The sequence below is a fragment of the Dipodomys merriami genome, unplaced genomic scaffold (genome assembly GCF_024711535.1).
Source record: "Dipodomys merriami isolate MVZ:Mamm:240054 unplaced genomic scaffold, mDipMer1.0.p SCAF_13, whole genome shotgun sequence".
Lineage (NCBI taxonomy): Eukaryota > Metazoa > Chordata > Mammalia > Rodentia > Heteromyidae > Dipodomys > Dipodomys merriami.
The window spans coordinates 42,389,618-42,414,123 of NW_027202604.1; the positions used below are offsets into that span (position 1 = coordinate 42,389,618).

The following is a 24,506-nucleotide window of genomic DNA, read 5'->3' on the forward strand; positions in this document are numbered from 1 at the left end:
AAATGCAGCTGCAGCATTGGCTGGCCAGGGCTCCTGCTGTTGTGTGGGTATGAGGGGAGGGGAGAAAAACGAGGCTGGCCAGACATCCCATGGTTGGTTTCTTCTGTGAGCAGGTGGCCTTGACTTTGGCTAGGCTAATGAGTTGTGGGGCTCACCAGAGCCATGCCTAACCCCTTTAGTTCAGTTTCCTGTACAATTTTTTAAATTTATATATATTCCTTTCTATTGTTATAAAGGTGTTGTACAGAGGGGTTACAGTTATATAAGTCAGGAAAAGAGTACATTTCTCATGTCAGGCTCAGTGTCTCACGCCTGTAATCCTAGCTACTCAGGAGTCTGAGATCTGAGGATCATGGTTCAAAGCCAGCCGGGGCAGGAAAGTCTGTGAGACTCTTATCTCCAATAAACCACCAGAAAACCTGAAGTGGTGCTGTGGCTCAAGTGGTAGAGCGCTTGCCTTGAGCTGAAGACCTGAGGGATAGCGCCCAGGCCCAGAGTTCAAGCCCCATGACCAAAAAAAAAGAATATTCTTGTAGTGTCCACATGACTAACTACTTCAGATCTTCCCTCAACAGTTAGGTCTATGAAGCCATTACATCATCCTGTCTGACATTCCACTCTTCCTCATATTGTATTCTTTCCCTACTTATTTTTTTCCTCCTTACAGTTACCTAGCACGCTTTTATTTTATTATTTAGTCATAGTTTATATATACATATACTTAATAAATGTAAATGCTTATACTTATCCCTAGCTTATTATATATTGTTAATCTTACATATCTTGTTTATCTTATGTACTAGGCTGTAAGTTTGGGCAGGATTTTTTTGTCTGTTAGCTATAGTATTTCTAGTAAACACTTTGTAATGTCAAATGATTGCATCAGTAATCAGTAATAACATTAGTAAATGCTGTTCATAACTAAACCTGAGTGTGGTATACTTGGATGCACACCAGCTCTGTGTGTGTGTGTGTGTGTACGCATTTGGTGGTATACTTTGATGTACACAAGCTGTGTGTGTGTGTGTGTGTGTGTGTGTGTGTGTGTGTGTGTGTGTGTGTGTGTGCATGTGCGTGTACGTGCACGTGCGGTTTTACCAACCAAACTCAGGTTCTAGCACATTCTGGGTAAGTGTTGTACCACTGAGTTAGATCCCTAGCATAATATACAAGTATTTTTAAAATTGTTATTATAAAGGTGATGTACAAAGGAGTTATCGTTTTATAAGTTAGGCAACGAATACCTTTCTTTTTTTAATTGGTTGTAACAGAAGACCTGTTTTTTGTTTTTTGTTTTTTGTTTTTGTCAGTCGTAGGGCCTGAACTCTGGGCCTGGGCGCTGTCCCTCAGCTCTTCAGCTCAAGGCTAGGGCTCTACCACTTGAGCCATAGTGCCACTTCCTGCTTTTTCTGCTTATGTGGTGCTGAGGAATCGAATCCAGGGCCTCATGCATGCAAGGCCACTGAGCCACCTTCCCAGCCTGACCTGTTTGTTTTTATTGTTATTATAAAGGTCATAATGTACAGAGGGGTTACAGTCACATGTCAGGTGAAGAGCACATTTCTTTTTGGACACTGTTGCCCCTTCCCTCGCTCTCCCCATTTCCCCTCCCATCCCCACCCTCCAGTTGTATGGCGTTCATTTTTAACATAGTGTTTAGTGAGTACCAAAGCTGCATTTGTTCACCCTTTATCTTTCCATTTCTATGCCTCCCTTTACCCTCCCAAGGACAGATAAATGAACAAACAAGACAAAATAAAAACAAAAACAGCAACAAAGGAAAAAACTTCATTTCTATTCCCTGGAGTTCATTTTGATAAATGATCAGATGCACATAGGCCATTGCACCTTTGTGTTTCTCTCCTAAGAATATCCTCCTTTGGTCTTGTGAATGTACAAGTTTTTAATTTTGTAATAATATGCTGTTATGCCGGGCGCTGGTGGCTCACGCCTGTAATCCTAGCTACTCAGGAGGCTGAGATCTGAGGATCGCGGTTCAAAGCCAGCCCGGGCAGGGGAAACCGTGAGACTCCTATCTCCAATAAACCACCAGAAAACCGGAAGTGGCGCTGTAGCTCAAGTGGTAGAGCGCTCGCCTTGAGCTGAAGAGCTGAGGGACAGCGCCCAGGCCCAGAGTTCAAGCCCCACGACTGACACAAAAAAAAAAAAAAAAAAAATATGCTGTTATTTTTTACTTTCCATCTTATCTCCTTTTTTTGTTTTGTCCGTCATCGAGCTTGATCTCTGGATTTAGGCGCTGTCCCTCAGCTCTTCAGCTCAAGGCGAGTGCTCTACCACTTGAGCCACAGAGCTACTTCAGGTTTTCTCAGTGGTTTATTTGAGATAAGAGTCTCACAGAGTTTGGCTGGCTTTGAACTATAATCCTCAGATCTCAGCCTCCTGAGTAGCTAGGATTACAGCCGTGAGCCACTGATGCCTGGCTCATCTGAACTCTTAATTTTTCCTGTTAGTAAAAGTCATTTTGTTTTTTGTTAAATGTCTACATATTCACTATTAATTAATTCTTGTGTCAGGTCCTGGATGCTTTTCCTGAGCTTTTTTATTCAAGGCTAGTGCTCTCACTTGAGCCACAGCTCTACTTGGCTTTTTGGTGGTTAATTGTAGCTAAGACTCTCCTGAACCTTCCTTCTCAGTCTGGCTTTGAACTATGATCTTCAGATCTCAGCTTCATGAGTAGTTAGGATTATAATTGTGAGCCACTGGCGCCTGGCTTAGGTTTTGCCTTTTACTTGCTTTTTATGGCTTTTAATTGGACATTTAGTGAATTTATATTTATTGTAATTATGAGTATTATTTAGTTTACTGTTTGTCTTTTTTTTTTTTTTTTTGTACTAGTAGTGGAGTTTGAATTCAGGGCCTAGGCACTGTCCCTTAGCTTTTTTTTGCTCAAAGCTAGGACTCTTACCACTTGAGCCACAACTCCACTTCTGTTTTGTTTTTTTGGGGGGGGGGGTCTGGTTGTGAGGCCTGAACTCTGGGCCTGGGTGCTGTCCCTCAGCTCTTCAGCTCAAGGCTAGCACTCTACCACTTGAGCCATAGTGCCACTTCCAGCTTTTTTTTCTTTTTGCTTATGTGGTGCTGCGGAATCGAACCCAGGGCCTCAGGCATGCAAGGCAAGCGCTCTACCATTGAGCCACCTTCCCAGCCCCTTCTGCTTTTTTTTTGGTGGTTAATTGGAGATAAGAGTCTTATGAACTTTACTGCCTGGATTGGCTTCAAACTGTGATCCTTAGATCTCTTGAGTAGCTAGGATTATAGGTGTGATCCACTAGTGCACCTCTCTCTCTCTCTCTCTCTCTCTCTCTCTCTCTCTCTCTCTCTCTCTCTCTCTCTCTCTCTCTCTCTCTCTCTCCCCCCCCCTCTCCCTCTCTCTCCCCCCCTCTCTCCCTCTTTCTCTCCCTCTCTCTCCCTCCCCCTCCTCCTTCCTTTCTTCCTTCCTTCCCCTTTCCTTTCCCTTTCCCTTTCTCTTTCTCTTCTCCCTCCCTCCCTTTCTTTTCTTTTTTCTTTTCCCTCCCTCCCTTCCTTCCTCCCTCCCTCTCTTTCTCTCTTTCTTTCTTTCCTTTCTCTCTCTCTCTTTTCTTCCTTTCTTCATTTGTTCATTTGTATTTGAACTCAGGGCCTTGTACTTGCTTAGCTGGCACTCTTCTACTTTAGCCATGCCTCCAGCTCTGCTTTTTACTGGTTATTTTGGAGATAGAATCTCACAGACATATGTTCCTAGGCCTACTTAAAGCCATGATCTGTATTTCCTTTTTCTTTTTTGTGCTGGTCCTGGGTCTTGAACTCAGGGCCTCACACTCTAGCTTGGCTTCTTCAGTGATCGCTGATGTACTAATTGAGCCACAACTCATTTTCAGCATTTTGCTGCTTCCTGAAGATGAGACACTTTCAGATTTGTCTTTCTGGCTGGTTTTGAGCCAGAGTCCTCAGATATCAGCTTTCTTTTTTTTTTTTTTTTTTTTGTCGGTCGTGGGGCTTGAACTCTGGGCCTGGGCGCTGTCCCTCAGCTCTTCAGCTCAAGGCGAGCGCTCTACCACTTGAGCTACAGCGCCACTTCCGGTTTTCTGGTGGTTTATTGGAGATAGGAGTCTCACGGTCTCTCCTGCCCGGGCTGGCTTTGAACCGCGATCCTCAGATCTCAGCCTCCTGAGTAGCTAGGATTACAGGCGTGAGCCACCAGCGCCCGGCTCAGATATCAGCTTTCTGAGTAGCTAGGATTATAGGCCCAAACCACTGGCACCCAGCCTCTGAATTGCCTTGTAAGCACTCAGGAAGTTTGATCCTGTGGGCTATTGCCTCTGAAGGCCAGTGAAATAGCTGCTATCCGAATTGGTCTGTAGTTCCTGTGATCCACACGTAACACCAAGTTCACCCAAGATTCCCTCTTTCTCCAGCTGCAGATCTGGGACACAGCTGGCCAGGAACGATTCCGAACCATCACCCAGAGCTACTACCGAAGTGCCAACGGGGCCATCCTTGCCTATGACATCACCAAGAGGAGTTCCTTCTTGTCTGTGCCTCACTGGATTGAGGATGTGAGGAAGTACGCAGGCTCTAACATCGTGCAGCTGCTGATTGGTGAGCTGGTAACCCCAGGCAGCCCACAGAGGCCTTGGGACAATAAAGCTCACCTCTGTGCCTCTGCCTCTCTCCTTTTCAAGTCCAGAAGTGCTGAGTCTAGCCACACAGGAGTGAGCTTCAAGTTCAACATGATTTTGTAGAGCCTAATCGCGCTAATCACTTTACAGTTAGATTTAAAAATGAGCCTAGAGGACAGAAGGGGAGCTGAAATTTGCTTTGCAGCCCATGTGTCTTACTTAGTTTACTTTCTGTTGTTCCTAAACCAATACCACAGACTGTGTTAGTTATAAATAGGTTTATTGTGGATTACTGTCCCGGAAGTCCAAGACCAAGAATTATATCTAGTAATTGCTTTTTTGCCGGCAGATTCTAGGTAGCACCAGTCCCATGGCAGGAAACAAAGTACATTTGTGTGCTTGTCTTGTGTCGTGGGGATTCTGTCCCGAAGACCTCCCACCTTCATCACCTCCCCCGCTAAACGGCACGGTTGAGTGCGTACTGCCACACTTCATGGTGGCAATTAGACTGCAGCCTGGGTTTTGCAGACCCAACCCTTGCAGTGGTCACTGTGTTAGTGCTCAGGGTTGACGTGAGATTTAGCTCTCCTAACCATGGCTCCTCCTCACTGATGAGATGAGATGAGATTCAGAGAAGTGGAGCCGGGCACCCGTGGCTCACGCCTGTAATCCTAGCAACTCAGGAGGCTGAGATCTAAGGCTCACAGTTCAAAGCCAGCTCAGGCAGGAAAGTCGTGAGACTCCTATCTCCACTTAACCACCAGAAAACAGGAAGTAGTGCTGTGGCTCAAGTGGTAGAATGTTCATCTTGAGCTGAAGAGCTGAGGACCAGCACCGAGGCCCAGAGTTCAAGCCCCACGACTGACCCCCCCCCCCCAAAAAAAAAAAAGTGGAACAATTTATCCAATTCTACACAGCCTGTTAGCACAAAGATGTAGAGTCTGAGTTGAGTTTGCTGAGCACAACTCAATGGGTTTCTCTGTCCAGCTTCCCTGTGAATACTCCGCCATTTGCAGGTTTCAGAATCACTTAGAAGGCTTGTTAAAGTGCAGGTGGTAGGCTTACTTCAGTCAGGAGGTTAGGGCCCATGGATGTACATTTTTGATTTTTGTTTTTTGGTGGCACCAGGGTTTGAACTCAGGGTCTCATGCTTGCTAGATAGGCACCCTACCATTTTAGCCACACCTCTCTCCCTTTTAGCTTTAGCTTTGTTTCAGATAGATCCTTGCTTTTTGCCTAGGCTGGCCTGGAAGACGGTTTTCCTACTTTTGCTGCCAGTATTCCTGGCTAGCCTTCCATAGGGCATGGAAGTACACTCCAGACCCAGATCCCTGGCAGGAGCAGAGCTGCCTTGTCTGGCTCAGCTGCTCGTGTGTGTGTGTGTGTGTGTGTGTGTGTGTGTGTGTGTGTGTGTGTGTGTGTGTGTGTGTGTGTGTGTGTGTTGTGTACATGTGTGTGTACACGTGTGTGTGCGCACCCACTCCTGCCTGTTCTGGGGTTTAAACTCAGGGCCTAGGTGTTATCTCTGAACATTTTTGCTCAAGGCTAGCACTCTACCACTTGAGACAACCACATTTCTTTTTTTTTTTTTTTTTTTTTTTGTCGGTCGTGGGGCTTGAACTCTGGGCCTGGGCGTTGTCCCTCAGCTCTTCAGCTCAAGGTGAGCGCTCTACCACTTGAGCTACAGCGCCACTTCCGGTTTTCTGGTGGTTTATTGGAGATAGGAGTCTCACGGTCTTTCTTGCCCGGGCTGGCTTTGAACCGTGATCCTCAGATCTCAGCCTCCTGAGTAGCTAGGATTACAGGCGTGAGCCACCAGCGCCCGGCAACCACATTTCTTTTATATAGGACATTTCTAGAAAACATTCTATTATAGTGCATTTTACATAGTGCAAAAAATAGAATAGTAGAACAGCTGATGCTATGCAAAACAAAAGAAATGTACATATCACCCAATGTGGAAGAATTATTGTATCACAAAGCTCATAGAACTCATAAATGTTATAGACCATGGTAGACAATTTGCTCCATGAAAGTTAGAATGTGTTTATGACTTTAACTAGCATCACTATGCCACAATACTGTGACACTTGGGAAATTATGTAACCACTTAATCACAAAAAATTTGGAAAAAAAAAAAAAAGGTAGAATAGTATCCTAGGTCCCCAGTGCCTGCTCTCCTGCTTCTGGTAACTGTCAGTTGAGTTCATTTTGGCCACTCCTTTCCATTGTATTACTTTGGTACTAATCTCAGACACCAAACTGTTTCCTCTGTAACAATTACAGCATAAGTCTATAAAACACAGATATTTAAAATTACATAAGCAGGGCTGGGAATGTTGCTTAGTGGTAGAGTGCTTGCCTAGCATGCATGAAGTTCTGGGTTCGATTCCTCAGTACCACATACACAGAAAAAAGCCTGAAGCAGCACTGTGGCTCAAGTAGTAGAGTGCTAGCTTTGGTCAAAAAGAAACTCAGACAGTGCCCAAGGCCCTAAGTTCAAGCCCCAAGACAGGCCAAAAATAAAAATTATATGTGTGTGTGTGTATACACATATATACATACATACATACATACACACACACATATGCAATAGTATTTTCAGGGACTGGGAAGTTGGCTCAGTGGTAGAATGCTTGCCTTGCATGCATGAGGCCCTGGGTTCGATTCCTCAGCACCACATACACAGAAAAAAAAAAAAAAAAGCCAGAAGTGGCACTGTGGCTCAAGTAGTAGAGCACTAGCCTTGAGCTGAAGAGCTGAGGGACAGCGCCCAAGCCCAGAGTTCAGACCCCACAACTGGACCCAAAAAAAAAAAAAAATAGTATTTTCACATCTACAAATACTAACATTTTCTTAGAAAGCAACTCAAGCTGGATGCCAGTGTCTCATGCCTACAATGAGGGTGTCCACATCTACTAAGGAGGCCGAAGCAGGGAGATCACTACATCCTAGGAGTTTGAGGCTAACCTGGGCAGCGTAGCAAGACCCCATTTCAAAAATAAAAAAACCCAAAGCCAGGCAACAGTGGCTCATGCCTGTAACCCCAGCTGAGAAGGAAGCTGAGATCTGAGGATCACAGTTCAAAGCCAGCCTAGGCAAGAAAGTCCATGAGCCAAGTGCTGGTGATTCACACCTGTAATCCTAGCTACTCAGGAGGCTGAGATCTGAGAAAGTCTGTGAGACTAATCTCCAATAAAATACCAGAAAACTGGAAGTGGTGCTGTGGCTAAAGTGGTTGAGCACTTGCCTTGAGCTGAAGAGCTCAAGGACAGTGCCTAGGCCCAGAGTTTAAGCCCCACAACCAACCCTCCCCCCCAAAAAGAGGACACATAATAGTTATGAACTTATAGCAAAACAAAAAAAAATAGCAACACCAGATTTCTGTCCTTTCCATATTTGTGGGGTTCTTAAGTGCCAGCGTTTCCACATTGCCCTGCTCTCCTGTCCTGAGCATGGCATACTTGACCTGGGAAACCTGCTCACTGGAGCTCCTGCAGCGAGGACAGAGGCTGGAGCTGCAGCTCCACAGTTCCATGTGCTTCTCATCAAACAGCAGGCTTCCTCTCAGAGGAGGCAGGGCGAGGCACAGGGTGTGCAGAAGACTAGGCTCCATCCCTAGCCCTGCAAAGTAAGCTTTAAAAGAAGCAGTTTTAAAAAAGCAAAGTAAGAGAGTGAAGGGTAGAGTAAGAACTTTAGAATAGAAAGGCATCTGGGTACAGTGGCACACTCATAGTCCCAACTATGCTGTGGAAGGGGCTCCGGCACCCAAGAGCTAGAAGCTGGTCTGGGCAGCAGATGAGAACCCACTTTTGTTAAAATAAGAAAGACTAAGAAAGATGGGTTGCCATATTCAGAAATGTTTAGTTTTAGCAGGCCAAGGACCAGGGTATTGGTGAGCTCTCGAAGGGCTCTGCAGTCCTCACAGGCTGCACTTAGCACCACTGAGCAGAGGGCTGTGTGCTCCTCAGGATGGCTCTGCATTGTGCTGCTCACTGCAAAGCGCAGGTGGATCGCAGGGTGGATCTCAGTGGGCTCCCCAGGCCACACCTACACCCAGCTTTTCTTTCAGGAAACAAGTTGGACCTCGCTGAGCTCCGGGAAGTCCCCCTGGCTGAGGCTCAGAGCCTAGCAGAACACTACGACATTTTGTGTGCCATTGAGACCTCTGCCAAGGACTCGAGCAACGTGGACGAGGCCTTCACGAGGGTGGCCACCGAGCTCATCATGAGGCACGGGGGCCCCATGTTCAGTGAGAAGAGTACCGACCACATCCAGCTGGACAGCAAGGACATTGGGGAAAGCTGGGGCTGTGGGTGCTGACCAGGGCACAGGGCCAGCAGGCCAGGGGCTGAGCCACCTTTCTCTCTGGCCTGTGGAGTCTGCTCTTGTAGGGCCCCAGCCATTCAACTGCTGCTGTGTCAGCCCTGGTGTTCTGCACCCTGGTGTGGATACGTGGTGGGAAGGGGCCACAGGGCCCCCCTTGCAGGGGCCTCTTGGCAGAGGGGAACGGTGACCCATCCTGCAAGCCAGCTTGGGGCCTCTCATTGTTGTTCACATTCCAGGACTGTTGTGAGCCCTTTAATGGGACCTCAGGGGCAGGAGACCTGGCCTCCATCCTTCACTTGCTGGTTTTGACCATTGCAACCTTGGCTGCTGCGGCTACTCTCCCGGGATGTAGCCAGTCCTCAGTTCCTACAGACCCTCCACCTGGAGCACCAGGAGCAAGGGCGACCAGACCAGGATCGTGGTGCCTGAGCCCTGCCCAGGGATGCCTGGGCATGTCCCAGCAGGAGCGGCTATCTGCCTTCACTGCCAGCTTGAGCTCTCTAGAGATGCTTGCTGGGGCCTGGCTCATTGCCTTATCAAGACCTCTTGGGTTCTTGTGGTTTTCCATGAAGCTTCTCATTTTCATCTGCACAAGTGTGGGGTCATGGCCATAGCCAGCTAGGGACTGTCTGCTGGCTTGGGGCCAAAATTGTACCAGTCAGGTTGAAAAACCAGCTAGTCTTCCAGCAGTTTCTCCGAAGGGTGGGGGTTAAGGTGGGAAGTGAAAACTTGAGGTAAAAGAAGATTGGGGGAGCCTGGCACTGGTGGCTCACGCCTGTAATCCTAGCTACTCAGGAGGCTGAGATCTGAGGATCACAGTTCAAAGCCAGCCCGGGCAGGAGAGACCGTTAGACTCTTATCTCCAATAAACCACCAGAAAACCGGAAGTGGCGCTGTGGCTCAAGTGGTAGAGTGCTCGCCTTGAGCTGAAGAGCTGAGGGACAGCGCCCAGGCCCAGAGTTCAAACCCCATGACCAACCAAAAAAAAAAAAAAAAAAGATTGGAGAGGGTGTGGCTGATGCTTAGCATTCACAGGACCTGGTTCAATCCCCAGTACCAGAACAAAACAAGAAAACAGAAGCAAGAAGAAAGAAGCCCTGTTATTGTGTCTGAGGCTCCTCCTTACTCATGTACAGAATCTCTTCTGGCACGGTCAGCTTCACACTGGGCTGAGTGTGTGGCCAGTGGTCTTCAGCCTGTGCTGGGTGCTGAGGTCAGAGAGCAGAAGGCAGAGTCTCTGGAAAGAGTGGAGGCTCAGGTCACGGGGAAAGGTCCTGGGGCTGAGGAGCTGCTTTTCCCAAGCCCGGCCCAGGGCCTCTGTGTCAGCCATTCTGCCTTTTCACACTGCTCAGTGAGGGCCTCCAGAGATGGAATGCACAGACTCAAGAGTGAGCTCCCAAGCCGGGCGCTGGTGGCTCACGCCTGTAATCCTAGCTACTCAGGAGGCTGAGATCTGAGGATCGCAGTTCAAAGCCAGCCCGGGCAAGAAAGACCGTGAGACTCCTATCTCCAATAAACCACCAGAAAACCGGAAGTGGCGCTGTAGCTCAAGTGGTAGAGCGCTAGCCTTGAGCTGAAGAGCTGAGGGACAACGCCCAGGCCCAGAGTTCAAGCCCCACGACCGACAAAAAAAAAAAAAAAAAAAAAGAGTGAGCTCCCACCCTGAACCTGGCCAGGAGGGCCGGGCTCGGCCCCTCCCCACACTGGTCTGAAACAGCTCCCTTTGCTGAGAAGGCCAGGCCTGGTTCTGGAGAGAAGGCAGGCTGGCCCCGCCCAAGGAGTGGTCAAAGTAGGGTTGCACCTGTGTGCAGGCACAGGCTGCGGGCTCACGTGGCCCAGTGAAGCCAGGTGGGGCCCAGGCCCCCACTTCCTGCTTTCACTCTCAATCTACTGATAGGGAGCCTCCCAAAGCCCCGGCGTGGCAGTCTGGCCACAGCCAGGGCCCAGTGCCTGTCAGGCCATTCAGGGTCCCCGCTCACCTGCAACGCTGTGCCCCACAGACAGCGCCTTCCCCAGCCCCACCATCGTGGCAGTGGCTAGTGCCTCTGGATAACAAGGTCAGCTGGGCTTCCAACCCAGGGGCCAGGCATTAACACCAGCCTTGCTGGTGTGAGGGCGCCGGGGTCTGGACCTGCACCTGGCGTGAGTCCAGCATCAGGCCACAGGTAGCATCATACTCACTGCTGTGTGCTGCCCACTGCAGTTCAGTTCACAGGGACTGTGGCTTCTGCCTTGGGGGTTCACCTGTCACCCTGGGTACCGCCCTTCCCCGCAGGGCTGGAGGTCACCTGTCACCTTGGATACTGCCTTTCCTCCTCTAGGGCTGAGGGTCACCTGTCACCCTGGGCACCGCCCTTACCCCCTCTAGGGCTGGAGGCCTGTTTGGGGGCTTTTAATCAGGATCTGAGCTTTCACAAGGCTGGCGTTCTACAACTTTAGCCGCAGCTCCATGTCTGGCTTTTTTGGTGGCTATTTGGAGCTAGGAGTCTGATGGACTTTCCTGCCCAGGCTGGCTTCAAGCTGGTTCTCAGATCTCAGTCTCTTGAGTAGCTGGGATTGCAGGCTTGAGCACCACCGCCCAGCATTAGTGGTTTCTTAGCTCCTGTAGCAAGGCCCATCTTTCTCCTTTTTTCTCAAAGCCAAGGTGTTAGATTGTGGGTTAAGTGAACCCCTGCTCTCGCGGTCCAGAGGGGAGCAGCCCCACTCCAGGCTGCTCTGATGGCTGTTCTGCCCGCCTCTCTCAGCCCACCCTGTCCTGTCCAGCCACAAACACCTTGTTGCCGTTGGCCCAAGATAGGTTGCCATGTGGCCAGTCTAGAGGCTCATACCGGATTCAGAGCACAAGAGGTGGTGCGCCCTGCCGTCTGGCACCTGGGGCTCCCCAGTCCAGACCCCTGGCGCCCCACCTGCCCCTCCTGCTTACCAAGCCTGAGCCAGAATCCAAGGAGTGATCAGCAGGACAGATTTTTCTTTTGGGGGGGAGGAGGGTCCAGTCATGGGGCCTGAACTCTGGGCCTGGGCGCTGTCCCTCAGCTCTAGGCTAGTACTCTACCACTTGAGCCACAGCACCACTTCCGGCTTTTTTCTTTCTGCTTATGTGGTGCTGAGGAATCGAACCCAGGGCCTCATGCATGCAAGACAAGCGCTCTACCACAGAGTCATCTTCCCAGCCCTGGCAGGGCAGATTTCTGAGAGCAGACTCCTCACCACCCTCAGACCTACAAGGTCCCTGGAGTCTGGCTGAAGCCAGTTTCCTGTGGAGGGGCCTCTGTCAAAGGGGACTTGGGCTTCAGTGAGAAAACGAACTGAGAGAGCGGACTGGCCCCCTTCCCAGTGGCAGGCTTGGCAGGCTCACTGCAGCCCAGGGCCTCTGGGGTGAGAGCGTGGTAATCTTGCCTTGTTTATAATAACACAGCAGCAGGTGGAGGCTGGCTCTTTGCTGGGTTGGAGGTTTCTGGACTCTCCAGGGTCACAGGACCCGGTGTGGGGGCTGTAGGAAGAAGATCCTGATTCACATTGAATTCTCTTGCTCTCCCCCAGGAGGGCTTCCCCAGCAGGGCTCTCCAGCCTTGGAGGGTCGGTGGCCTGGTGCTTTGCCGGCCCGAGGATGCCATTTCAATTTGGGATATTTTCATGTTATCTATTTATGAATATATGTCTTTGTATCAAGTGTTTTTAAAACATGGAAAGTTGCCTTTTTGGAGACTTTGGAGAGCCAGCGTATATGTGTTCCTCAGCTATTAAATGTTTCTGCCCAAGACCTTGTCGGAGCTGGTCTCCAGGCCTGGGGAGGACTGGGAGGTGGAGGTTCACCAGCCCAGTGCCTGCCTGGCACTGCTGAGATTCCTCAGCTGGACCCCTAAGAGCAAGAAGCACCTACAACCCCTGAGCAGAGGAGGCTGACTCACCAGGCGCCTGGCTCACACCTGTAACCCCAGCTACTCAGGTTGCAGTTCAAAGCCAGCCTGGGCTTGAAAGTCCATGGATTCAGGTCCAGTTAACCACCAGACAACCAGAAGTGGTTGAGCTCTAGCCTTGAACAAAGAGCTCAGGGACAGTGCTCAGATCCTGAGTTCAAGCCCCACAACCAACCACAAAAAAGGGAGAGGGAAGGCTGGCAGGGGGTTATAAACCCTGGACAAGCCAGCACCCTTTTCTGGGCCCACAGCTACTTAGCTGGTTGAATTGGGGAGGCCTCTTGGGTGCTGGGGCTGTCAGCAGGGGAAAGTAGAGCCATCATTCAGAATCTGGTTGAGAGCCCCTGTGCAGCCAGCCTGCTCCTCGGTTCCCGGCAGAGAGCAGAGCCACGCCCTCCGTGCCATTCACCATCCTGGTAACCTGGTTCATTCTCCGACAGCCCTGTGCTGAAAGGGGGCTTCCAGAAGACGGGGCTGTGACCTGCCCAGCCCCGTTGAGGTGGACTGGCCTAACTGCAGCAGACCAGCCGCCATCGGCCCTGGCTAGGGCCCACCATGGGGAAGGTCTCCTCTTTGGATCCGGTGACCGGTGACCAGCTCTTGCTGGTCAGTCCTGCATTCCAGGGGGTTAGTGTATGAAGGCTGGAGCCCTCAGTCTCCAGAGAGGCTACAGAGAAGGACTGCCTGACAGAAGGTGCCCCCAGCTTCACTGTGCCCCTTGGAAGACAAATCCCATTAGCGTATGAAGGCTGGATCCCTCGGTGCCACACAGGACCTCTGTCCAGGCAGCTGCACTGGCTAGAACTCAAGACACATTCAAGATATCATCTGGCTAGTAGACACATGGGCAGGCAGGCCTAATTTTCATGTCTGGGAGAGTTCCATGTCCAGTCTTGGAGCTCAGAAGGACATTATTAAGACCCCCCCGCCCCCCAGCCCAAGTTTGGGGCTGGGAAGGTGGCTCAGTGGTAGAGCACTTGCCTCCCATGCATGAGGCCCTAGGGTTTGATTCCTCAGCACCATATAAGCAGAAAAAAGCCAAAGAGGTGCTGTGGCTCAAGAGCTTTAGCCTTAAGCTGAAGAGCTGAGGGACAGAGCCCAACCCCAGAGCTCAGCACCCACAACCAACAACAAAAAAAGACCCCGTTCACAGGCCTGCCCAACTCCAGCCTGCAGGAGGAGGTCAGTGTGTAGACAGGGCTAGTGTGAGTGGTGTCCTGCTGGAAGAGGTCAGGGTCTACACAGGACTAGTATGAGTGCTGCCCCCAACCCCAGCCAGACACCAAATGCTGCTCCCTTAATCTCAGATTCACCAGCCTTTTGAACTGTGAGAAATAAATTATTGTTTATAAATTACTGTGTGTTAGGTTTCTACCACTATGAAAAAATACTGGGGATAATTAATGAAGATAGTTGTTTGTTTTTGTCGCTCATGGGGCTTGAACTGTGGGCCTGGGCTCTGTCCCTCACATCTCCAGCTCAAGTTAAGTGCTCTACCACTTGAGCCACAGCGCCACTTCTGGTTTTCTGTGGTTAATTGGAGATAAAAGTCTCATGGGGCCGGGTGCAGGTGGCTCATGCCTGTAATCCCAGCTACTCAGAAAGCTGAGATCTGAGGATTGCAGTTCAAAGCCAGCCTGGGCAGGAAAAGCTGTGAAATTCCAATAAAAAGCTGTGAAACTCCAATAAACCACCAGAAAACTGGAAGTGGCACAGTGGCTTAAGTGGTAGAGCACTCACCTTGAGCTGAAGAGCTAAGGGACAGTGCTCAGGCCCTGAGTTCAGGCCCATGACTGAAACAAAACAAAAAGAGTCTCATGGCCTTTTCTGTCTGGCCTGGCTTTGAACTGAGATCCTCAGATCTCAGCCTCCTGAATAGCTAGGATGACAGGTATGAGCCAGTGGCGTCCAGCAGGAAAGTCCTGTTTAGACAGTTCAGTGCTGGGTCCAGTTGCCCATGGTGACTCAGGACATTGTGACCAAGGAGTGTGCAGGAAGGAGGCCACCCGGCTTCCCCTCCCCACAGCCTGGGAGCTGCCGGGCTTGTCAGCCACAGGGGCCATTTTGACAGCGGCACAGAATCTTAGAGGGAGAGAATTGTGACACTGGTAGCATGTGATGCCTATTGTTTGGGATAGGAGGGACCTGTTTGGAGGTAGCTGGCATCAGAGCTTGGAGGAGAGATCTTTCCTATGAGACAAGGTGGGTTTCTGCCTGTACTGAAGAACAGAGAGGTGGGAGAGGAGGACAGTGAGCCTGGGCAGCCACGCTGTGTCCAAGGTGTGGTGGGCAGGGGCACACAAGAAAGGTGATGTGCCTTTCAAGGTGTTTCTCTTCATGGAGTTGCTCCCTACCCCAGGACCTGCAGTGCAGCTCACACTGCTCTGGCAGCAAGCACTGGAGGGCTGGATGTGGGTGGGTGTGGCCTGGCCGTCACTGGAGGGGCTTGTGAAGAGACCAATGAGCCTGTGAGAGCCGGAATCACAGGACCCAGAGATGGTGGGAAATGGGAGCCACAGAGTTGCTGCACTCACGCTTGGTTAAAACAAAAGAAACCTGCCATTCAAAAAGGAGCCAGACTCAGTCCTCAGACACAAGTAAGGTTTTTGCTCTCATACGAAGCTGCTTGTCAGCCCCACTTTGGGCTGCCCAGGCCTGTGAGCGCTGGAGGCTCCTCTGGCCCGGCCTGCTGGCATGGGTCACTTTGGAGTCGGGGTCATGGGCTCTCTGCAAGAGCGCAACAGCCCAGCGAGGAGAGCCAGGCCCAGCACAGCCATGGCCACCAGTGCCAGGTCCCACCAGAACCTTGGGTGGCCCCAGGATGCCGGCAGCTGCCAGCCACAGCTGCCCAGCTCATAGCCTGTCAGCCGGCCCAGCGGGCGGTGTGCAGCCTGGTCTGGACTGGCGCAGCGGACCTGCATGAGGGCCTCGGGCATATGGTCCTCCAGCCAGAGATGCAGGTAGGCGAGGCTGCAGTCACAGTGCCAGGGGTTCCCTGTGGCGTCCAGGTGCCACAGCTGGGGCAGGTGGTCAAAGGCACCCGGGGGCACCGAGCGCAGGCTGTTGTTGGCCAGCAGGAGCTGTCGCGTGTGGGCTGGCAGGGCAGGCAGGGCTGTAAGCCCCCGTCCCTCGCAGTCAACTCTCAGCCCCATCGTCTCCAAGGCCTGGCAGGTGCAGGCTGCAGGACAGGCCTGGGCGGCCCTCGACGACACCAGCCAGAGCAGGAACAGGAGCCTCCGGGCGGGCGCCAGGCGGGCGGGCTGGGGGAGAGCAACGTCCAGGCCTCAGCCCCCTCTGTGACATGGGGCGGAAGCTGAGAGGGGGCAGACCACCGGCGTGTGTTGTGGGAGGGGGAGGACCTTTCTGGTCCCTAGAAGGCCCTGCTTGGGTGGTGGCATGGTAGAGGACGGAGGGATTCCTGCCAAGATCCCGGCTCTGAAAGACTGCACAGTGCTTCTTAGCCACACCCAGCCCCAGGCCTCAGCCAGGCCCAGGCTAGGGTAGAACCCTCCACAGATGGTTCGAACCATCATAGTTCTCCACAGCTCAGCTGTGCTAAGTACCCTGTCCCACAACACGCCATGCAGAAAACTGCAGAAGGGTGTTCTGTGAGGTGCGGGATGGAGTCCCAGGGGCCTGTCTGGAAAGCCAGTTGTCTAGACTCATGCTTAGAATTGGGAAATGGAGGTCTGGGAGGGAGAGCAGCTTGCTCAGGGTCACCAGGAGCCACTGCAGCCTTCTGTCTGCTTTGTGGCCTTCGCTGAGGGCCTGGGTGGGGAGCGGTCCCCTTGTCAGGCCCAGCTCCCCACCAGGACCCTTCACAGCAGTAGTCACTCAACCGATCAATCCATCTTCATTCAGCCAAGGAGCCAGTGATAGCTTAGAAAAAGTCTGCCCCCCTCCCCCCTTCTAGTAGGGAGTCAGCGTGGAGGCCACCCTGGGTAGGAGGGCTGCACGTACCTGCAGGGCTTGGGTTGAACTCCTCATCCTGTGGTCTGTGCTCCCTGGCAGCGGGCAGTGCAGTAGGAGCTAGCTCATCAGCGAGGGCTGCCACTTCAGAGAGGAAGGAAATGATGAAAATAGCCTGCCCTATCCCCCGAGTGCAGCCCCAAAGGAGGGCATATCATCTCCTCCCGTCCCAGGGCTACATGTCCAGAACCACAGGCTGTGGCCAGGTTATGGAGGGAGACCCACCTTCCTCCAGTGCGCCATAGGCCGCAGGCCACTTCTGGTTTTCTGTTGGTTTATTGAAGATGAGAGTCTTGTGGACTTTACTGCCGGGGCTGGCTTTGAACCACAATTCTCAGATCTCAGCCTGCTGAGTAGCTAGGATTACAGGCATGAGCCACTGGTGCCTGGACAGGCTGGAATTTTAAGGACAGATAGTGAATAGAAAGAGACACACTTAGCCAGGCGCTGGTGGCTCACGCCTGTAATCCTAGCTACTCAGGAGGCTGAGATCTGAGGATCGTGGTTCAAAGCCAGCCCGGGCAGGAGAGACCGTGAGACTCCTATCTCCAATAAACCACCAGAAAACCAGAAGTGGCGCTGTAGCTCAAGTGGTAGAGCGCTCGCCTTGAGCTGAAGAGCTGAGGGACAGCGCCCAGGCCCAGAGTTCAAGCCCCACGACCGACAAAAAAAAAAAAAAAAAAAAAAAAAAAAAGAAAGAGACACACTTGTGTTATTCCACAATGCCAGAATTTGTAGAATTATAATAAATCACATATCATATCAAGTTTTATTTGTGTGTGCTAGTCCTGGAGCATGAACTCAGGGCCTGAACACGATCCCTGAGCTTTATTTTTTGTCAGTCCTGGGGACTTAAGTCAGAGCCTGGGCACTGTCCCTGAGCTTCTTTGCTCAAGGCTGGCACTCTACCACTTAAGCCACAGCTCCACTTCTGGCTTTTTCTGTTTATGGGTACTGAGGAATCGAACCCAGGACTTCATGCATGCTAGGCAAGCACTCTACCACTAAGCTACTTCCCTGGTCTGGGAAGGTGGCTCAGTGGTAAAGCACTTGCCTTGCATGCATGAGGCCCTGGGTTCGATTCCTCAGCACCACATAAGCAAAAAGAAAAAAGCCGGAAGTAGCGTTGTGGCTCAAGTGGTAGAGCACTAACCTTGAGCTGAAGAGCTGAGGGACAGCGCCCAAGCCCAGAGTTCAGGCCCCACAAACGGACCCCCCAAAAAAACAAAACAAACTAAGCTACTTCCCAACCCCTGAGCTTTTTTGCTCAAGGCTAATGCTCTACCACTTGAGCCAGAGCTCCACTTACAGGTTTTTGCTGGTTAGTTGGAGATAAAGGTCTCACAGACTTCCCTGCCTGGCTGGCTTTTGTCTCCTTAGTAGCTAGGATTATAAGTGTGAGCCACCATCACCCACACTTACTAGTTTTGTTGCCTTTAATATACCAAGTGTTACTGATTTCACCTGCTAGCTAGGAGCCATTAGCAAACACAGGTTTCACTATTCTAATTTTTTATTTACTAATTATGGAACATATGGCTGAGTGGGTTAAGAAAGAGAGAGGCTGCAGAGGTCAGAGCATTGTAGGGAAGGCACAAAGAGGTGATAAAAGCATTAAAAAAAAATCAAGACAAAAACACCCCAAACCCAAGGAGACTTCTCTATAGGGCCTGGAAAGAAGTTTTATGAACCTCTGGTGTAAAGCTGTTGTGAGCACAGCTTTTGGGAGCAGGTCTAAGTGGCAGAGCAGTTCCTCATCAGAAGTCTGCATGGCAAGTAGGAAAAGCTGGCTCAGTTGGAGTCCAGGGTAGAAGCAGGGCCTTTGCTGTGCGGTTCTCCCTGAGTGATGTGTGATGGGTCGGTGTGCCAGGCGCCCGACAGTCTCAGGGCTGTGCTGTCTCTCAGATGAGGGGCTTACAGCAGTGCGACTTATAAGTTTATGTGTGTGGTGTTTCCAATATGATTTGATATAAGTTACAAATGTAATTGTTTATTGTCAGAAATAAACAACCAGTTTGTGCCTCATATTGTGCTGGCAGGTGGTGGTTGATTACTTGTATAAACAAGGTGTAAATTTATTCTGTCTTGTCACTAATACTCAAAATGGAGTAGCTTTGGTCAACAGCGTTGTTGTATAAAATGGAGCGACACAAGGCTAGACAGTTTGCTCTCAACATTTTTAGTTTTCCTCAGTTCCCCTGAACAGGCCAAACAGAGTCTCTTTCTGGTGCCCTGGTACCTTTCCTCATGCTCCCTGATCTTTTTCTCTCTCTCCCTCCCCTCTCCTCTCTCTTTTTCTTTCTTTCTCTCAGTTGTGGGGCTTGAACTCTGGGCCTGGGCGTTGTCCCTCAGCTCTTATGCTCAAGGCTAGTACTCTACCACTTGAACCACAGTCCCACTTCTGGTTTTTTGTTGGTTTATTGGAGATAAGAGTCTCAAGGACTTTCCTGACCCAGCTGGCTTTGAACTGTGATCCTCAGATCTCAGCCTCCTGAGTAGCTAGGATGACTGGTGCCACCGGCACCCAGCTTTGATACTTTCTAATGAAAAGCTGCAGACCTAAGCTCAGAACCTCTGCCAGGAGTTAGCGGCTAGCTGGGATTTAAGATCACTGTTTTATTTGCATCTTACTTTAATGACTACCCTCTACTTAGGGAAATAATGTCCTTTTCCTTTTCAGTCATACAATGTTCCCTTTAAACATAAATGCATTTATTTTTACTTACACTATATCTTTAGTATATTAGTAAAAATGAAGTGTAAGAGTTTATAACATTAGAACATTAATGCTTACATTTTAAAATGTCATGAAGGTTTCATAATTATGAAATATTAACCAAGTCAGCCAGTAGTTTGCAGGTGGTAAAATTTGCACATGGAATACGTGGCTGGTGAATTCTGGGCACCTCTGGGGTGTGGAGAGGCCTTGGGTTCATGTAGGTGCTATTCTAGCATCGTGAATAAACAGAGTCCTTAACCAGAAAGGCCAGGCTCTGGGGCTGTTAGAACTTTGGAGAACAAGATAGGCCATTGAGGAGAGGAAGAGGTCTTCCAACCAGGCCTGTGGTTACAGCTGGTGTTGGCCAAGGGTGTCAGCCCAAGAAGAGGGTCTGGGCTTCTGTCCTGGAGGGCTCAGAAAGGGCTAGGGATGGCAAGAGAAACTGAGGCTGGCAGTGGCAACCTTGCCACTCAAGGCCACACTGCTCACCAGGGCCAGAGAGCCCAGGATGCCGTCTAGCTGCTTTCTGCTCTTTAAAGCAGGGTGGCAGCCTGGCAGGAAAAGTCAGGGGCTGAAGGTGTTCAGGTGGTTAGTTCGCTTGCTGGGTGTCCCTCAAGGCTTTGTTGTAAATACTCTTTTGATGGGGGGGGGGGGGCAAGGGAGAGAAAGCGAGTCAAGGAGCCTGGGTCTTAGCCCTGGGGCTGGAGGCTGTCAGTAGCCACACAGCCAGAGGGGCCGCGGCCCGGGGCGGCCCAGCTCCCGGGCCCTGGAGACCTGGGAGTGCTGGGAATTCTTGCTGCTGAGGCTCCGCCCTGCCCGCAGGCCCTGCGCGGCGTGGTCCGCCTCCTCCCCAGGGCCGCAAGTCCTGGCCAAAAGCCCACGGTCGTGGGCACGGCCCCGCACGGAGGGCGGAGGGCGGCGTGGGCACGGCCCCGCGCGGAGGGCGGAGGGCGGCGTGGGCACGGTCCCGCGCGGAGGGCGGCGTGGGCAGGGCCCCGCGCGGAGGGCGGAGGGCGGAGGGCGGCGTGGGCACGGCCCCGCGCGGAGGGCGGCGTGGGCACGGCCCCGCGCGGAGGGCGGAGGGCGGCGTGGGCACGGCCCCGCGCGGAGGGCGGAGGGCGGCGTGGGCAGGGCCCCGCGCGGAGGGCGGAGGGCGGAGTGGGCACGGCCCCGCGCAGAGGGCGGAGGGCGGCGTGGGCACGGCCCCGCGCGGAGGGCGGAGGGCGGAGGGCGGCGTGGGCACGGCCCCGCGCGGAGGGCGGCGTGGGCACGGTCCCGCGCGGAGGGCGGAGGGCGGCGTGGGCACGGCCCCGCGCAGAGGGCGGAGGGCGGCGTGGGCACGGTCCCGCGCGGAGGGCGGCGTGGGCAGGGCCCCGCGCGGAGGGCGGCGTGGGCACGGTCCCGCGCGGAGGGCGGAGGGCGGCGTGGGCACGGCCCCGCGCGGAGGGCGGAGGGCGGAGGGCGGCGTGGGCACGGTCCCGCGCGGAGGGCGGCGTGGGCACGGCCCCGCGCGGAGGGCGGAGGGCGGCGTGGGCACGGTCCCGTGCGGAGGGCGGAGGGCGGCGTGGGCACGGCCCCGCGCGGAGGGCGGAGGGCGGAGGGCGGCGTGGGCACGGTCCCGCGCGGAGGGCGGCGTGGGCACGGTCCCGCGCGGAGGGCGGCGTGGGCACGGCCCCGCGCGGAGGGCGGAGGGCGGCGTGGGCACGGTCCCGCGCGGAGGGCGGAGGGCGGCGTGGGCACGGTCCCGCGCGGAGGGCGGCGTGGGCACGGCCCCGCGCGGAGGGCGGAGGGCGGCGTGGGCACGGCCCCGCGCGGAGGGCGGAGGGCGGCGTGGGCACAGTCCCGCGCGGAGGGCGGCGTGGGCACGGCCCCGCGCGGAGGGCGGAGGGCGGCGTGGGCACGGTCCCGCGCGGAGGGCGGCGTGGGCAGGGCCCCGCGCGGAGGGCGGAGGGCGGAGTGGGCACGGCCCCGCGCGGAGGGCTGTGCAGCAACTGGTGCTAAGACCCCACCCATCCCCTTCTGGCTCAGGAGGCAGCGGGACAGGCGCTAAGACGGCGGCGGGGAAGGAGGGGGGTCGGCGGCCGTCGGGGCGGAGACCTCCCGCAGGCGCTGGCCCAGCCCGGCGGCCGGCACCGCGGCCTGGCTCTCCGCGCCCAGGCCCGGGGCGCGGCTCCAGCCCCGGCGTGCGCACCGGCCTCCGGGACGGGTCCCCCGCCGCGCTCTTCACGCAGACCTGGGCCAGGGCCGCCAAGCGCGCACCTCCGGTCCCTCCTCAGATCCCCACCCGGCTGCCCGCCACCACCGGAGGCCCGGGCGTTCCACCGAAGGCGGGGCGGAGCCTGGCCCTCTTAGCCCCGCCCCTCAGCAAGCCTCCGCGTAGCCGCGTTCCGCCCCGCCCCTGCGTCCCGCCCCGCCCCCGGCGTCCAGCCCCGCCCCCTGCGTCCAGCCCCGCCCCTGCGTCCCGCCCTGCCCCGCCCCTGCGCCCCGCCCCGCCCCCTGCGTCCCGCCCCGCCCCTGCGTCCCGCCCCGCCCCGCCCCCGCGGAGCTGGCTGGGCGGGGACGCCGCGCCCTCGGCGCCCGGCCCTCAGCGTTCGGACCCGGACTCGGCGCCCGCGTGAGGCGCAGCTCTGCTCGGCCTTTCCCTGCCGTTCCTAGAGTCAGCCGCCAGTTTCCTGACGCACACGGTGCCGAGAACCAGGCAGAATCAGCCGAGTGGACGTGTGGGCCCCGAGCGGACGTGTGGGACAGGACCCCGAGTGGACGAGTGGGACAGGACCCCAAGCGGACGTGTGGACCCCGAGTGGACGTGTGGACCCCGAGTGGACGTGTGGACCCCGAGTGGACGTGTGGACCCCGAGTGGAGGTGTGGACCCCGAGTGGACGTGTGGACCCCGAGTGGACGTGTGGACCCCGAGTGGACGTGTGGACCCTGAGTGGACGTGTGGACCCCGAGTGGACGTGTGGACCCCGAGTGGACGTGTGGACCCCGAGTGGACGTGTGGACCCCGAGTGGAGGTGTGGACCCCGAGTGGACGTGTGGACCCCGAGTGGACGTGTGGACCCTGAGTGGAGGTGTGGACCCCGAGTGGACGTGTGGACCCCGAGTGGAGGTGTGGACCCCGAGTGGAGGTGTGGACCCTGAGTGGAGGTGTGGGACCCCGAGTGGAGGTGTGGACCCCGAGTGGACGTGTGGACCCCGAGTGGACGTGTGGACCCCGAGTGGAGGTGTGGACCCCGAGTGGAGGTGTGGACCCCGAGTGGAGGTGTGGGACCCCGAGTGGAGGTGTGGGACCCCGAGTGGAGGTGTGGGACCCCGAGTGGACGTGTGGATCCTGAGTGGACGTGTGGGACCCCGAGTGGACGTGTGGACCCCGAGTGGAGGTGTGGGACCCCGAGTGGACGTGTGGACCCCGAGTGGACGTGTGGACCCCGAGTGGACGTGTGGACCCCGAGTGGAGGTGTGGACCCCGAGTGGAGGTGTGGGACCCCGAGTGGAGGTGTGGGACCCCGAGTGGAGGTGTGGGACCCTGAGTGGACGTGTGGATCCTGAGTGGACGTGTGGGACCCCGAGTGGAGGTGTGGACCCCGAGTGGACGTGTGGACCCCGAGTGGAGGTGTGGGACCCCGAGTGGACATGTGGGACCCCGAGTGGACGTGTGGACCCTGAGTGGAGGTGTGGGACCCCGAGTGGACGTGTGGACCCTGAGTGGAGGTGTGGGACCCCGAGTGGACGTGTGGACCCCGAGTGGACGTGTGGACCCTGAGCGGACGTGTGGACCCTGAGTGGACGTGTGGGACCCCGAGTGGACGTGTGGACCCCGAGTGGAGGTGTGGGACCCCGAGTGGACGTGTGGGACAGGACCCCGAGTGGACATGTGGACCCCGAGTGGAGGTGTGGACCCCGAGTGGACGTGTGGACCCTGAGTGGACGTGTGGGACCCCGAGTGGACGTGTGGGACCCTGAGTGGAGGTGTGGGACCCCGAGTGGACGTGTGGGACAGGACCCCGAGTGGACGTGTGGACCCCGAGTGTAGGTGTGGGACAGGACCCCGAGTGGACGTGTGGACCCCGAGTGGACGTGTGGGACCCCGAGTGGACGTGTGGGACAGGACCCCGAGTGGACGTGTGGACCCCGAGTGTAGGTGTGGGACAGGACCCCGAGTGGATGTGTGGACCCCGAGTGGAGGTGTGGACCCCGAGTGGACGTGAGGGACCCCGAGTGGAGGTGTGGACCCCGAGTGGACGTGTGGACCCTGAGTGGAGGTGTGGACCCTGAGTGGACGTGTGGACCCCGAGTGGACGTGTGGACCCCGAGTGGAGGTGTGGACCCCGAGTGGAGGTGTGTACCCCGAGTGGAGGTGTGGACCCCGAGTGGACGTGTGGACCCCGAGTGGACGTGTGGACTCTGAGTGAACGTGTGGACTCTGAGTGGACATGTGGACCCTGAGTGGACGTGTGGACCCCGAGTGGACGTGTGGACCCCGAGTGGACGTGTGGACCCCGAGTGGACGTGTGGACCCTGAGTGGAGGTGTGGGACCCCGAGTGGATGTGTGGACCCTGAGTGGACGTGTGGACCCTGAGTGGAGGTGTGGGACCCCGAGTGGAGGTGTGGGACCCCGAGTGGACGTGTGGACCCTGAGTGGAGGTGTGGGACCCCGAGTGGACGTGTGGACCCTGAGTGGACGTGTGGACCCCGAGTGGAGGTGTGGGACCCCGAGTGGACGTGTGGGACCCCGAGTGGAGGTGTGGACCCCGAGTGGACGTGTGGACCCTGAGTGGACGTGTGGACCCCGAGTGGAGGTGTGGGACCCCGAGTGGACGTGTGGACCCTGAGTAGACAAGTGGGACAGGACCCCGAGTAGGTGTCTCCATTGTTCACCCCATGCCTCACCTTGGCCAGTGTGCACTCAGACCTCAATTCTCTGGGTCAATGTTTAGGCCCAGAGGCTGCC

General features: G+C 54.8%; 4 protein-coding genes across 10 annotated transcripts in view; 3 read left to right on the forward strand and 1 right to left on the reverse strand.

Moving 5' to 3' along the window:
- LOC138824884 (ras-related protein Rab-43) overlaps nucleotides 1–12,651 on the forward strand; it is a 29,496-nt gene extending 16,845 nt beyond the window's left edge. For both annotated transcript variants that reach the window (XM_070019315.1, XM_070019316.1), the window contains exons 2-3: nucleotides 4,416–4,599; nucleotides 8,692–12,651. In XM_070019315.1, the coding sequence (XP_069875416.1) occupies nucleotides 4,416–4,599; nucleotides 8,692–8,942 (435 nt within the window). In that variant the 3' untranslated portion in view covers nucleotides 8,943–12,651. The remainder of the gene's footprint in view (nucleotides 1–4,415; nucleotides 4,600–8,691) is intronic.
- A 1,775-nt stretch (nucleotides 12,652–14,426) lies between these two features.
- Nucleotides 14,427–24,506, forward strand: part of LOC138824885 (uncharacterized) — a 59,031-nt gene continuing 48,951 nt past the window's right edge. The window contains exons 1-2 of one of the 6 annotated variants that reach the window (XM_070019318.1): nucleotides 23,590–23,612; nucleotides 23,779–23,816. The gene's annotated coding sequence lies outside the window, so the exon portion shown is untranslated. Of the gene's footprint in view, nucleotides 15,068–23,589; nucleotides 23,613–23,778; nucleotides 23,817–23,856; nucleotides 23,874–23,968; nucleotides 24,083–24,178; nucleotides 24,200–24,290; nucleotides 24,355–24,506 lie in introns of those variants that run through there. The other 5 variants (XM_070019325.1, XM_070019322.1, XM_070019321.1 and 2 more) reach the window with 5 other exon arrangements.
- LOC138824500 (platelet glycoprotein IX-like) lies at nucleotides 15,565–16,861 on the reverse strand. The gene is made up of 2 exons (XM_070018373.1): nucleotides 16,826–16,861; nucleotides 15,565–16,125 (listed from the first exon to the last, which is right to left on the reverse strand). Exons 1-2 carry the CDS (start codon nucleotides 16,850–16,852, stop codon nucleotides 15,565–15,567), a joined length of 588 nt encoding a protein of 195 aa, XP_069874474.1. The 5' UTR covers nucleotides 16,853–16,861.
- Nucleotides 19,710–24,387, forward strand: LOC138824501 (collagen alpha-1(I) chain-like). Its single transcript, XM_070018374.1, has 7 exons — nucleotides 19,710–19,725; nucleotides 20,376–22,167; nucleotides 22,209–22,454; nucleotides 22,507–23,265; nucleotides 23,338–23,583; nucleotides 23,707–23,892; nucleotides 24,021–24,387. The coding sequence occupies exons 1-7, from the start codon at nucleotides 19,710–19,712 to the stop codon at nucleotides 24,385–24,387; spliced, it is 3,612 nt and encodes a 1,203-aa protein (XP_069874475.1).

What these genes read in the sequence shown, in the direction of transcription:
- LOC138824500 (XM_070018373.1), bottom strand. Translation starts at nt 16,852, where the DNA reads ATGAGGAGTTCAACCCAAGCCCTGCAG. An exon ending in GTTCAACCCAAGCCCTGCAG is followed by an intron (nt 16,126 to 16,825) that starts GTACGTGCAGCC and finishes GCTCTCCCCCAG; the next exon opens with CCCGCCCGCCTGGCGCCCGC.
- LOC138824501 (XM_070018374.1), top strand. An exon ending in GACCCGGACTCGGCGCCCGC is followed by an intron (nt 22,168 to 22,208) that starts GTGAGGCGCAGC and finishes TGCCGTTCCTAG; the next exon opens with AGTCAGCCGCCAGTTTCCTG. An exon ending in TGGACGTGTGGACCCCGAGT is followed by an intron (nt 23,584 to 23,706) that starts GTAGGTGTGGGA and finishes GGTGTGGGACAG; the next exon opens with GACCCCGAGTGGATGTGTGG.